The 14,735-nt window shown below is 44.2% G+C and overlaps 1 protein-coding gene across 4 annotated transcripts in view; it reads right to left on the reverse strand.

The window, feature by feature from the left end:
- CNOT10 (CCR4-NOT transcription complex subunit 10) overlaps positions 1-14,735 on the reverse strand; it is a 118,532-nt gene that overhangs the window by 48,875 nt on the left and 54,922 nt on the right. For 3 of the 4 annotated variants that reach the window (XM_069958623.1, XM_069958621.1, XM_069958622.1), the window contains exons 13-14: positions 14,146-14,322; positions 12,862-12,942 (exon numbers count right to left, since the gene is read on the reverse strand). In XM_069958623.1, coding sequence (XP_069814724.1) covers positions 12,862-12,942; positions 14,146-14,322 — 258 coding nt within the window. The remainder of the gene's footprint in view (positions 1-12,861; positions 12,943-14,145; positions 14,323-14,735) is intronic. The other variant, XM_069958624.1, reaches the window with a different exon arrangement.

A 14,735-nucleotide genomic window follows, 5' to 3' on the forward strand; every position in this document is an offset into this window, starting at 1 on the left:
CCTTAGAAGGCTCACTATTAGATTTTTTTGTAAAAAAAAAAACAAAAAAAAAAAAACTACCCCACTAACACGGAGGATGGAACTTGGGTGGGGGGAGAGGGGCTGCTATCACAAAGCTTAGGATGTGGCTGAACCCGGAGGATCTGCTTCTGACCTTTGTGCTGTGGGTGACAGAGGCCAACCCGTTCTTTATCCTCCCGGTGGAGGGACGACAGGTCACAGTGGGGCCAGGACCCGGGAGGGTTAGAGTGGAGCATGGCTATAGACAGCACTGGAGCCGGCATGGTGTAAACATTGAGACACTGCACTGACAAAGTATCATTGCTACAGACAATGAAGAACTATCCTCATACATACAGACACTGCAGGAGCCATGAAGCATAATGTCCTGTGTCCTGCTCTTTAACCCTTTTTGTGCTGTATCGTGTAATTGACACAACCAATCTCTGCATCACTTAGATAATGCAGCACAAAAAGGGTTAAAGACCAGAACACAGGACATTTATGCTTCATGGCTAATACAATGACCCCAGACCTCCATTCTGAGGCTGCTTGCAAGAAGTAATATGTGAGGGTACAGGAGTGATTTTTATCAGTGCAGGAGCGGTAACTAGAGATTAGCGAACCGGGTTTGGGTTCGAGTTGATTTGAACCCGAACGTTCGGTATTTGATTAGCGGGGGCTGCTGAACTTGGATAAAGCTCTAAGGTTGTCTGGAAAACATGGATATAGCCAATGACTATATCCATGTTTTCCACATAGCCTTAGGGCTTTATCCAAGTTCAGCAGCCACCGCTAATCAAATGCAGAAAGTTCGAGTTCTGATCGACTCGAGCATGCTCGAGGTTCGCTCATCTCTAACGCATTAATGTGTGTCCTTTTCTGTGCTGCCTCAAACACTATTACAATCTGAGGCTGCCTGTGAGTAGAGGTCCCTTTTTTTAGCAAAAAAAATGTTAGGTTTTATTTTTTGACAATATTGCCCAGGCCTAGTTGCCACATGGTAGAGCTCACTGCATACAGATTTACATAGGTTCTAGTGAAGTCAACTGGTGCAACATGACTACATAATGCAGAAAGCTTCTCCAGTTGCGGGCCAGAATTTTACAATTTAATGCTACAATAGATATCAGGGCAACATACATTAAGCAATGTATGTTTAACAAAAACGGCAGAATGTGCTGCAGAGTGTACAGTAATACACTATACACTCTGTACAGTATAGGGGTGAAACAAGAGTGAGGGGCTGCAGGGAGAGTATCCAAGGGTCGCCTTTTGCACTGTTAGCAAGGTGAGCTGGCATACCCCTAGATTTGATCCTCAAGCAGACAGCATTTGCATATACATTACATATGAGAAATTAAGACACAGAAGCTTATGCTTATACCCAACCTAACAAAAGGAAGCTGTCAGATGGTTTATGACAAGACCAAGTAGTGGTTAACCCCTTAAGGACAGAGCCACTTTTCGTTTTTGCGTTTTAGTTTTTTCCTCCTTGTGTTTAAAAGGCCATAGCACTTGAATTTTTTCACCTAGAAACCCACATGAGCCCTTATTTTTTGCGTCACTAATTGTACTTTGCAATGACAGTCTGAATTTTTGCATAAAGTACACTGCGAAACCAAAAAAATATTCAAAGTGTGGTAAAATTGAGCAAAAAAAAAAAAAAACGCATTTCTTTTATTTGGGGGGTATTTGTTTGAACCCATTCGCCCTGGGGTAAAACTGACTTGTTATGCATGTTCCTCAAGTTGTTACGATTACAACGATATATAACATGTATAACTTTTCTTTTATCTGATGGCCTGTAAAAAATTCAAACCATTGTTAACAAATATACGTTCCTTAAAATCGCTCCCTTCCAAGGCTTAGAACGCTTTTATCCTTTGGTCTATGGGGCTGTGTGAGGTGTCATTTTTTGCTCCATGATGTTTACTTTCTATCGGTACCTTCATTGCGCATATACGACTTTTTGATTGTTTTTTAATTACATTTTTTCTGGATTTGATGCAACCAAAAATGCACAATTTTGCACTTCGGTATTTTTTGGCGCTTATGCTGCAGCCCAAAAGCATCCGAGTGCAGAGTCGGGATCAGCGGCATTTTGGTGGAGACCCCGGCCGGCACCAGTCACGGAGATCGCTCCTCCGGGACAACGTCCCGGAGGAGCGATCTCTGTCACTAGACACCAGGGAAGTGCTGCGTCCGGTAATCGGATGCAGCGGTCATCTTTGACAGCTGCATCTGATTACTGTATTAGCGGGCATGGCGATCGGACAGTGCCCTCTAATACCAGCGGCACCTGGGACCGCAGCGGTTCAGAGTGGGGTCGCTGCGCGGGTACGTCATGAGTCCTTAAGAGGTTAAAATACCTTCTTAGGCGTACCCTTAAATGTGTGTACTTCTGCTTACGAGCCAAACAGTCTGCATTACTTATATATAAAAATGAGCAAGTGCAGGGTTCACAGGGCAATGCCGACTGCCCCAGTTGATCCCCTACAGCACAGATGCTATCAAATGCAGGAGGAGACAAGAAGTATGTTTGTAAAGGTGCTTCTGACCTCTACCTGATGAGCCTGGCGTGTCCACTTTAACATGAAGTGTGCTTCACAGACAAAACATGACATCACAGCATACCTAATTGGCCTCCTGAATTTGAAACATCTGGATACGCAAAGCTTTTTCAAGTAGATTTAGATTTCCAGACAAAGCAGTGTGTTGATCTCCTCAAACCCAAGGAAGAGAATTTCTATTCTTGAAAGTGCAATTTCCCCAACAGGAGCCTACAGCTTACTGGTTAAATCTGCTGTGCACTACAGGCCTCCCAGGCAAGAAAGGGATTACACTGAACTTCCACTTGCAAACAAAATAGACTTGTATTCCCCCCTTCATCGCCCCATGGCTGCCATGATCAGATCACTTGGTCATGACCTATTCAAACAAGACTTGCTTGTTCTCACACTTTAAAACGTATGGAATCTCAAAGTGCAGCCAGGTGATGCAAAAGACTTATTGAACCGTTGCCCAAGAGAAATGGAACAGCTCTGGCAGCTACTGAGGCGGGGACAGTCCATGTGGGAATATTTCCTTGCCCCTACACTTGGGCCCCCACAGCTACTGGCTGAACATTACAGACACAAAGGTCTGAATGATTAACACACAAACCCACAGGCATCGTACTGTAATGATACAGTGATGGAGTTTCAGGAACACCACTAAATCCAAAGCATCCTGGGGCAGTGTGCATAGTGTGCACAGTGTGCATCACTAACCTCTACTAAACACAACTAATCTCACTGCTACTGCACATCAACTATTCAGCACTGCTAGGAGTACAAAACCTACTATATTACAAACATAAAAAATATATAATTTCACAAGCATCAAGAAAGGCTCAGAAAGTGTGTATTCTAAATTACTGGTTACTAAGAATGGGAATTTGTCCCAAAGGGGGCATAATCCAGCCCGGGGGCCTTTCTGAAAAGTAGTAGCACAGGGGCATTGCAGACCTAAGGCCCTGCAACCCTAAAGCCTCGCCTCTCTGACCTTACAGCCAAGGGATTAAAACTATGGGATAAAGATTCCCTTCAAACACAGCGACTGACATTTAGTGACAACTGCACCAAGAGTTGGGGTGGGTTACAGGGGCCACAGATTCACTGTATGGTCCTCATACACTGATGGCCTCGGGTTTCATCTGTAAGTATAATACATATAGGGCCCTTTAAAGTGTCACTGTCGTTAAAATTTTCATTGCAGAAATCAATAGTACAAGCGATTTTAAGAAACTTTGTAATTGGGTCTATTAGCCAAAAAATTTATCTTACACCCCCCCCCCCCTTTGTTCTTGGCTCCCAGCTGCCAGCTAATCTCGCTCCTTCCCCCTCCCCTCTTCATAGACCAGACAGATCCGACTGATGAAAAAACTGTCGAGATTTCCTGATTCTGAAGAGTGGATGACAGAAAGGAGAGGGGGGGGGGTCTGGGAAAAGGCTTTTTACATGCAGATAATGGCAGATTTGGCTAATAAACCCCATTACAAAGTTTCTTAAAATCGCCTGGACTATTGATTTCTGCAAAAAAAAAAAAAAATTAACGACAGTGACACTAAGTCTCCACCACCAGATATTGTTGGTGGAGATCGTTCAGGGGCTTTGCTCTGATGGCAACTTCTCTCTCAAAACAACAGTCTGGCCATGGCTTACCCACAGAGAACAATGGCACATTTGCCTTTTGCCTGTGTCAAACGTTCGTCCTTCGTTCGTTAAAAATAGTGCACTGCCAGGCAAGCTCCCCACCCTGCCAGTCACTCATGTGCCCACAGGCAGCATTCTGCTCACAGAGCTTAAAGGGGTTGTACACCATAATTTTTTTTCTTTCAAATCAACTGCTGCCATAAAGTGCCAGAGATTTGTAATTTACTTCTATTAAAAAATCTCAAGCCTTCCAGTACTTATCAGCTGCTATATGCCCAGCAGGAAGTTGTATTATTTCCAGTCTGGAGAGCAGGAGAGGTTTTCTATGGGGATTTGCTGCTGCTCTGGACAGTTCCTGACATGGACAGAGGAGGCAACAGAGAGCACTGTGTCAGACAGGAAAGAAAACACCACTTCCTGCAGGACACACAGCAGCTGATAAGTACTGGAAGACTTAAGATTTTTTAACAGAAGTGAATTACAAATCTCTGGCACTTTATGGCACCAGTTGATTTGAAAGAAAAAAAAAAAAAATTGGTGAACAACCCCTTTAAAGTGACACTGTAAAGGGTATATTTAGCAGTTTTTATAACTTATTATATATCATATGTCATGGTGACGCTGTGGGCGGGGCTAAGTGGTGCTAATACCTCGAAGCCCCAACTACTTAGCACAATCTGCAGTTGATAAAAGATCACTTTTTACTTGAACAAGCACCATGACGATATAAAATAAAGAATGAAAACTGCTAAATTTACCCATAACACCTGTGTAGAGATGTCAGAATACAAAAAGGGGGTAACAGTGACACTTTAAAGAAAGAGGGAAAAGTCGAGAAAGCCAGGTGAGTATGTGTGTTTGTTATTTTTTTTCAAAGGGGACAATGCCTACAGTGGGGAAGGAGGTGTAATTGCCTGGGGGTGGGGACACCCTACAGATGGGGTATTATCTAGAGGGAAGGGTGTTAACTACTGGGTGGGGAGGTTCCCTGGGTTTACTGCAGGGATGATCACCTACAGGGGGCTTACTACAATGGGGTCCTGGGGTCCGTCCGGCAGGTAATGCAGTTATTGTCCTAAAAAACAACTTTTAAACTTGAAGCCCGCGCCAAACGGGAGTATCTGTGCCCTAACTTTGCACCACCCGTCTGTCCCTATTCCCCACCCTCTTCATCACTAGGAATGCTCCAGGCAGATTGCCTCCTATTCCCCACGTGTCAGCCTGGCACATGGGCTGTATCATTAACCACCTGTGCAAAGTTCAGCATGGAGAAAATGTTCCAGTGACATTCCTAATGCTGAAGAGGGTGGGGAGGAGGGACAGAGGGGTGATGAAAGTTAGGGCACAGATACTCCAGTTGGGCACAGGGCTGCAAGTTTAAAAGTTGCTTTTTAGAACCATAACTGCATCCCCTGCTGAACAGACCCCAGGACAGATCTTGGATTATAAGCAGCTATCCGACGGTACAAGTGGTTTGGGGGAGTCAGATTGTGGGTACAGAGTCGCTTTAAAAACATGTGGTGTTGGCATAACACAAAAAAATATTTCTGCCTTGCTTGTCTGTGGGGACTCCACCAGCTCTCTCACTTAGCAATAATGAGGGAAAGTCTCCGTGGTTGGGGCTAGTCCTTATTGGGAGTGGGAACTCCAAGAGACATTGAGCGAGGAAGAGAGCAACATTTGGACAGATCACACTATTCGTCTATGTGTTCTCTCACCCCCTAGTGTCTGTAATACTTTCCTTACAGTATTTCTAGTCTTAAATATATCTACTGGGATCCCTTATCTTTTTTTGCTTTTTAATAATTTTTGACAATGATTTTATACTACATCATAAATAAAAGCTAAATTTTATTGTAAATGGAACACAGGTTAATCTAAACCGTGAAGTCTAAAGTAAATGCGCCTGTGACAAAGACAGTAGGGTTATCCGTGGGAGACCCCATAAAGGCAGGAACCCATTATGAGTATAATTACTACTTCAGAGAAAGAAAGTCTATCAAATACTATCCTTCAGTGATCCTTCATGTGCAACTCTAGGCTTACTTTCTTAAAGGATCTTTATTACTAAATAAGAAATGCTTTAAATTCCCTAATCAAGTGAATTTGAGAAAGTTCTGTATTTTAGCCTTCTAGTAATTCATGAGGCTTCCCGGGAAGTGATAGGTCTTCTTTAAAGTTAGATGTATTATGACTGAACTCCTCAAACATTGGACTGGACCAGTACAGCAGTGCGCAGATGCTGGATTCTGAGTGTACACTAAAATGTGTCCCTAAAACTGATGGCTTCACAGGAGAACCATAATTTTATCAACTGTATTTAGGAAAAAAAAAATAAAATAAAATAATACTATATGGCATGTTTACACTATAGGAATGTGCCGTCCTATAATCTGGGAAAGGCATCCGCGTACTGATGACAGCGGTAGCCTGTAATGATCATTATTTGCAGCCATCAATATTAACAGATAGCTGCCTTTTTTCCGCTATGATTCCGTAGTGGGAACATAGCCTAAGGGTGCCTTTACACAAATAGATTTATCTGACAGATTTTGGAAGCCAAAGCCAGGAATGGATTTGAGAAGGAGAGAAATCTCAGTCTTTCCTTTATGACCTGCTCCCTGTTTATAGTCTGTTCCTGGCTTCAAAAATCTGTCAGATAAATCTGTCTGTGTAAAGGCACTCTTAGACTTCATACAAAACACCTGTAATACAGCTGTGTGCACAAGCCCCTTGCTTGCAAAGCTAAGCCAACCAGACATTAGAAAATGTAAGCAGAAAGATAATCCTTTCATTATTAAAGGGGTACTCACTCATACTCATCTAACACTTCCCCGGAGGCCTCCTGTGTTGTCTATGGGTCCCCGTGCGGAACACGGATGGACGCTACTTTGAAGTCTGACTCGTCTCTGCAGTGAATACAGCGCAGCCTATTTGTTGCTCCAGCACTGTCCCACTTGAGTGATTGGCTAAGTAGGCTGTCAATGCTAAGACAAGTCCGCCTCACAATTAGCAGCCACAGCATTCAGCAGGGGACCTGAAGATATCAACAGAAGCTTTATGAGCATGGGTTGCTTTTTATTTTCTGTGCAGCCAGGCAATAAATATAAATATATCGGGAGTACACCTTAAATTCGATTTTTTTTTTTTTTTCTAACCCATTAACGACATCGGGCGTAAACTTACGCCCTCGCGCCCTGGTACTTGGCGCATCAGGGCATAAATTTACGCCCGATGTTTCCCCCGATCGCTGCGTGTTCGCACACAGCGATGGGGGAAGATGGCCTGCTATAAATCATAGCAGGCCATCATAGCTTCTCGGCAAGGGGGGTGGTTAACCGCCGCTATAGGCTGATCAATTCAGATCAGCCAATAGCGGCGATCGGAACCTTTCAGGGTCATCGGTGACTCGATGACCCGGAAAAAAATGGCGGTCGGTGCTGTCCGAGGACGGCACCGACCGCCATTACTGTAAAAAGTAATGGTGGTCACCGTGCCACCGGCCCGATCGCCGTGAACGGCCGGCCGTTCACGGCGATCGGGCCGGTGGCACGGCGATCAGAGTCCCACAAAATAATAAATACCTGCCCTGGACCCCTCAGCTAGGTAGCGGAGGGGTCCAGAGCAGGTATTTGTACATTACTCACCTGTCCCGGGCTCCTGATCGGCGTCTTCCGGGTTCGCGGCGTCCTCCGTCACTCCGTTCGGTCTTCGGGTCTTTCCGGCGGTCCCCGTCGTCTTCTTTCGGCTATTTTCGGCTCCAGCCTCGTCATTTTCCGCATTTTGCGCTCTGCTGCCCTCTAGCGGCTGATATGTGTAATACACTTATCAGCAGCTACAGGGACGTTCAGAATGTAGAAAAAGTTTTTTTTTTATTTCCAAATTTATTTTTTTCTTCTATTTTCTGCACCCTATCGCCGCTGAGTGTTGATCAGCATCGCAAGAAAGTGCGCTGCTAAACAGCAACTCCTCCTTTTTGGCGTAGGGTGTTTTTTTTCTATATCCTACTGCCACGGTCTGCTGATAAGTGCCGCACATAAGTGCGGCATTTATCAGCAACTCCTTTGTTGGCGTAGGTTTTTTTTTTATACTTACTGTAAAAAAAACACGTAAAAAACACTACATTACACCACACTACATTGAATAAAGTTTGACACTACACCACTACATACCCCATATACCAATCCCCGTATAAAGATGGCCCCCAGGGTGTTTTCGGCGTCAGAGGGATACGTTATTGCCTCCGACACCGAAACAGCCAGTGAGGATGAATGGGGGGATCCTTCTTTCCTCCATTCATCCTCATCATCCAGTGACATGTCTGGGGGTAGCGTAGCGTACGCTGCCCCCCATACACGTCTTTTCTGCCAGTACCAATAAGAGATGACGGTACGGTATGAAATTCTCCAAACTCTGTGAGCGTACCTCAGGGTACTCTTACAGATTTAGGGTACGTGCACACTGCGGAATGGCGAAGGATAACCCTTTGTGCATTCCGCAGCTGGCACCCGCCGGCGGACTGATGCGGGCGCATGTCTCTACCCGTGTCATAGACTCCATTCTATGCACGGGCGGATTCCGTCGTCCATCCAAAGAATGAATACGTTGGACGGAGAGCGGAATCCGCCCGTGCATAGAATGGAGTCTATGACACGGATGGAGACGTGCGCCCGCATCAGTCTGCCGGTGGGTGCCAGCTGTGGAATGCACAAAGGGTTATCTGTCGCGATTCCGCAGTGTGCACGTACCCTTAGAGTGTATGTAGGAAGGGACACCCGAATGCAGCCCCCAGATGCCCCCTCCCCCCCATCCTCGGAAAAAGTGGGAAGATCGTCCGGGAACTGATCTACCCACTGCTGGATAAAGGTTACCACCTGTATGGGGATAAAGTTTATACCAGCACCCCCTCTTCCGGTCCCTCGCTGCCCTGTAGCTTGCGGCACGATCCGAACATATCAGAAGCAGTAATAGAGCCCTAATATTTAGCAGCCATGGAGCGGACCCAGCGCTTCTGGATATGAAGAACCCCGTATCGCACCAGGGCAACATTTTCCAGGTGACGTCCCCCACACTGGAGAAAGAAAGACCCCAGAAGAAGTGCAGAGTGTGGCGTAACAGGGGGATCAGGAAGGACGCCATTTTCCAGTGTGACGCCTGTCCTGATCACCCCGGCCTCTGCATACTGGATCGCTTCAAGGCGTACCACACGTCATTGGAGTTCTACATTATCTAAATTCTGTCCCTTATTCCTATTTCAGGGGTCACGTTGATCCAGGGATTATTTTGATCGCCATTATGGAGTCTGGAAGCAATTTTTCCCCTGTGATGAGGCTACTGTTGTTTGCCTTACGAGGGTTTTTTGCCTTCCTCTGGATCAACACAGGTTGAGTTTGATGGACACCTGTCATTTCCAACCTTATAAACTAATAATTGGCCTAATACCCCCAAATAAATTAGAATTGTCCCTTTTCCCCAGCTAAGTAGGTATGGCCGCCATTCCCATTAGAGGATGCCATGATGCAATTACAAAGCCTCTGTGCGGCCAGGACAGTAGAAACCCCCCACAAGTGACCCCATTCTGGAAACTACACCCCATAAGGAATCTAACAAGGGGGGCAGCGGGGATATGGCCCCCTGGTGACGGCCACATTTGGGACGTGAAAATGAAAAAAATTGTATTTTTTATTTTCTCGGCACATGTTCTACGTAAGTGACTGTCACCAGTGGGGTCCATATCCTCACTGCACCCCTTGTTAGATTCCTTATGGGGTGTAGTTTCCAGAATGGGGTCACTTGTCGGGGGTTTCTACTGACCTGGCAGCACAGGAGCTTTGTAATTGCGACATGGCCTCCATCCTCCATTCCAGCCTCTAAATGGCGCTCTGTCCCTTTGGTGGCTTGCCCTGTGCCCATATGGCACATTATGCCCACATATGGGGTATTTTCGTACTCAGGGGAAACTACCCTACACGTTTTGTGTTCATTTTCTTTTTTAACCCCTTGTGGAAATGGAAAAAATCAAGGCTAGACCAACATTTAGTGTAATTTTTGTAAAATTTTTACTCTAAATCATTAATCTTGTCATGATTTTTTCATTTTCACAAGGGGCTAAAAGATAAAAAAAAACAAATGTGTAGAGCAATTTCCCCTGAGTACGGAAATACCCCACATGTGGACATAAAGCGCCATGTGGGTGCAGGGTAAGCCTCCGAAGGGAAGGAGCGCCATTTCGTTTTTGAAGGCTGGATTTGGATGGAATGGATTTCGAGGAGCCATGTTGCATTCAAAAGACCCCTGTGTTGCCAAGACAGTTGAAACCCCCCACAAGTGACCCCATTATGGAAACTACACCCCTCAAGGAATGTAACAAGGGGTGTAGTGAGCATATGGACCCCACTGGTGACGGGCACAAATGTGGAACAATGTGGCGTGAAAATGAAATATTACATTTTTTACACTATAATGTTGGTTTAGCCTTGAATTTATCATTTTCACAAGGGGTTAAAAGAGAAAAAAAAACACACAATATGTGTAGAGCAATTTCCCCCGAGTCCGTAAATACCCCACATGTGGACATAAAGCGCCATGTGGGCGCAGGGCAAGCCTCCAAAGGGAAGGAGCGCCATTTGGATTTTGGAGGTTGGATTTGGCTAGAATGGATGATGAACGCCATGTCGCATTTACAGAGCCCTCGTGCTGCCAAAACACTGGAAACCCCCCACAAGTGACCCCATTCTGGAAACTGCACCCCTCAAGGAATCTAACAAGGGGTGCAGTGAGGATATGGACCCCTTGATGACGGGCACATTTGTGCCATGAAAGTGAAAAAATGAAATTTTTTACTTTTACGTCACATTGTTCCACATTTGTGCCCGTCACCAGTGGGGTCCATATGCTCACTTATGCCCCCTTATTAGATTCCTTGAGGGGTGTAGTTTCCAGAATGGGGTCACTTGTGGGGGGTTTCCAGTGTCTTGGCAGCACGAGGGCTCTGTAAATGCGACATGGCCCTTGAAATCCTTTCCAGTGAAATTCAGCTTCCAAAAGCCAATTGGCGCTCTTTCCCTTTGGAGGCTCGTCCTGCGCCCCCTTGGCACTTTATCGCCACATGTGGGGTATTTCCGTACTCGGGAGAAACTGCGCTACACATTGTGTCTTTTTTTTCCTCTTATCCCTTTAAGAAAATGAAAAATTGAAGGCTAGAACAACGTTTTAGCGTAAAAAATACATTTTTCTTTTTTCACGCCATATTGTTCGGAAAATCTGTGAAGCACCTGTGGGGTCCAAATGCTCACCGCACCCCTTGTTACATTCCTTGAGGGGTGTAGTTTTCTAAATGGTGTCCCTTTAGGGGTGTTTTTTAGGTTTTGGCACCCCAGAGCCTCTGCCAACCTGAAGTGGTACAGTCAGAAATGACCAAATATAACGGAGGCGTTGAAATTCACTAGGCGCTCCTTTGTATCTGAGGCTTGTGGTTGCGTCAAATAGCGCAATAGGGCCACATATGGGGTATTTCTATACACTGCAGAAACAGGGCAATAATTATTGGGGTGCATTTCTCTGGTAATAGGTTTATAATTATGAAAAATATTGGATTACAATAAAATCTCTGCACAGAAAATTAAAATTTTCAAATTTCTTACACACTTAGCTTTTATTTCTGTGACTCCCCTAAAGGGTTAAAACACTTTCTGGATGTGCTTTTGCAGAGTGTGGGGGGTGCAGTTTCTGAAATGGGGTGCTTTGTGGGGCTTTCTAACATACAGGCCCCTCAAATACACTTTAAACCTGTACAGGTCCCTAAAAATATCTGATTTTGAAATTTTACAGAAAATTTGGAAATTTGCTGCTAATGTTTTAAGCTTCCTATTGTCTAAAAAAAAATGAAAGGTCGTTTAATAAATGCCACCAACATAAAGTAGACATGTTGCTAATGCTATTTAATATATAATTTATGTGGTATAACCACTTTCTGTATACGCAAAAAAAGTTTCAACGTTTTTTTTCATAAAGATTCGTTATGAGTATCGACTCCAATTTACCAGAAATGTAAAGTACAATATGTCACGAGAAAACAATCTCAGAATCAGCCGGATAGGTAAAAGCATCCCAAAGTTATTAATGAATAAAGTGACACTGGTCATATTCATAAAATTTGTCTCTGTCATTAAGGCCATTTCAGGCTCTGTCCTTAAGGGGTTAAGTTGAAAGATTTCTACTGACTCCAGCCAAAAACCAACAGACCCATAGCTCCACTTATAGAAATTTCTGCAACATGTGAATTTACTGCCAATACCCCAATGTTACTGATTGCAACACCGGCAGCTATTTATTAAAATGTGAAACATTATATTCTATGGAACAACGGCCGCAGTGTATACACAGCGGCTGCACAGAAAACTCACATGTCTATTGTTTGCAGCCACTATTCTGTGAACACAAAAAATAGCCACACAAAATAGCCCATTCACACAATGTAAAGTACGGCCCCAGCTGTACTTAATATTGTGTGCAATGGTTAATTGTAGTGCGGGCACACCCAAAAGTGCCAGCATTCCACTGCCATATCACACAGTGGCCGCTGTTTTTACAGCGTGTGAACCCAGACTTAAGGTTAATTTCCGTACATGAGAACAAATTAGTAGTAAACTGCACATGTTAATACCTTAGATTTTCAAGTTCTTGTCGTTTCAGTGGTGAAGAAGGTGGAGCTGGAAGGAATTTATCACTATCATGGTTTTTACTGCTGAAACATAAAATTTAGGACTTAGTGAGTTTATCTTTACTTCTTTAGTTCGCTGTTTAAAGTGAATGTACCACCAGATACATCACATTGGGTTTTAAACATGCCAGTGGCACAGTCTTTTTGAACCGCCGCCTGATAACTGCTCTGGTCTATTTCTGAGCACCGGAGAAGTGAGGGCAGGTCTGCCCGCCTCCAGTGTAGCTATCTCCCCTCTCCTCTGTGAGGCGGCTCCATTGATTCTAATGGAGAATGGGAAATGGGTGGCCGTTCAAAAAAAAAAAAAAAAGGCTTTCCTGCGCTGGTCTGTGCATGTAAAAAACCCAAAGTGATGTACCTAGTGTACCAACTATCATGACTACCGATACTACTGAATGTTACAGCAATACATGCCTTTAAAAACTGCTTAATTATGGGACTTCCAAACATAACTGAGCCAATCCATTCACTCAGGGAACAGAATTTTTTTTTTAATGATCACAAGTTGTAGGACCCCAAAAAATCAGCTATTTATCCCATATCAAGTTAAAGCAGTAGAGTTATGCAATTTGCATTACTTCAACTGACTTTAAAGGGAGTTGCACAAATTATGTTACTCAAGAAGTTATATTAACAGCACATCTTGTGGTGCTATGCAGTCTGCACAACTCCCATTAAAGTTACGCACAATTGCATAACTAACCTGCTTTGGCCTGTTTCTACTTCCCGGCCACCTGAAAACAGGCCATAGTAGGCCTAAAGCAATTTGGCTACACATTTTTATAAAGAGGGTGGGTTCAGACATACCAGATTGAAGCAGATTTCACAATACTGCGAAATCTGCTGCATTTCCGGGTGCTGTCATTTTGAATAGGTTTACATACTTGCAGCAAGTATGTAAAGCACTATCCCTCTTTGCCCATCCATGCTCCAGCCTGCTTCTGTGACTCCCAGCTCCCTGGCACCCTGCTCAGCCAATCAGTGGCTGCGGGGGGACAGCACACCAATTGGCTGAGCAGAACACCAGGGAGCAGAGTATAATCCGCTGCAATCCGGTAAATGTAAACCCACCTTTAAAAGTAAAAAAATTTTTTAAGGCTAAGATAAGATGTAGAGCAAATCCTCAATCTCTGTATGACTGCTGACATTCTGCAATTAATTCTATCCGCTGTGGAAATATCAGCTACATCTGGACTTCGCATAAACATAAATGTTCAGTGGACTTACCTGCATGCTTCAGTGCTCTCCCCACCAGAGTCTGTGCTGCCCATCTGGCTATTGTTCTTTGCACCATTTTCCTTACTACCATCCTGCTGGTCCTCAGGCAAGAGAAGCAAAGCATTTCTTAAGCAAATGGCTGCAAACTCCATACTCGCTACAGGAATGGCCGAAGATTCCCCATCACTGACATAGAAGAAAAAAATATTTAAAGGGGTTGGCCACTTTATAGTAAAATAGGTCAGTACTAAGTATTAATAAGTGTGCTCAATGTATATACTGACAGCAGCTCCCTGTGTACCTCATAGAGCTAAAATCCGACCCCCTTCAACAGGCTGGGCTACCCTGCTCTGTTTTGTTTCTGTTCATAAAATGGCTGACATGCAGGAGCATGTGACCATGCCCTGTCCCCTGTGTCCTTACTAATACTGTACACAGAGCAATTTTACTATAAAGTGGCCAACCCCTTTAAGTAAATTAACTCAATATGAATTTTCAATAAGATGTAGCACTTTTTCATTACATATTTTTAATACAATCAAAAATGAACCCCTGGAAGATGCTTCCCTCTAGAGGAACATTTTTCAGTCCAACTTTTG

This window comes from Dendropsophus ebraccatus, chromosome 2 (genome assembly GCF_027789765.1).
Source record: "Dendropsophus ebraccatus isolate aDenEbr1 chromosome 2, aDenEbr1.pat, whole genome shotgun sequence".
NCBI classification, from domain to species: domain Eukaryota; kingdom Metazoa; phylum Chordata; class Amphibia; order Anura; family Hylidae; genus Dendropsophus; species Dendropsophus ebraccatus.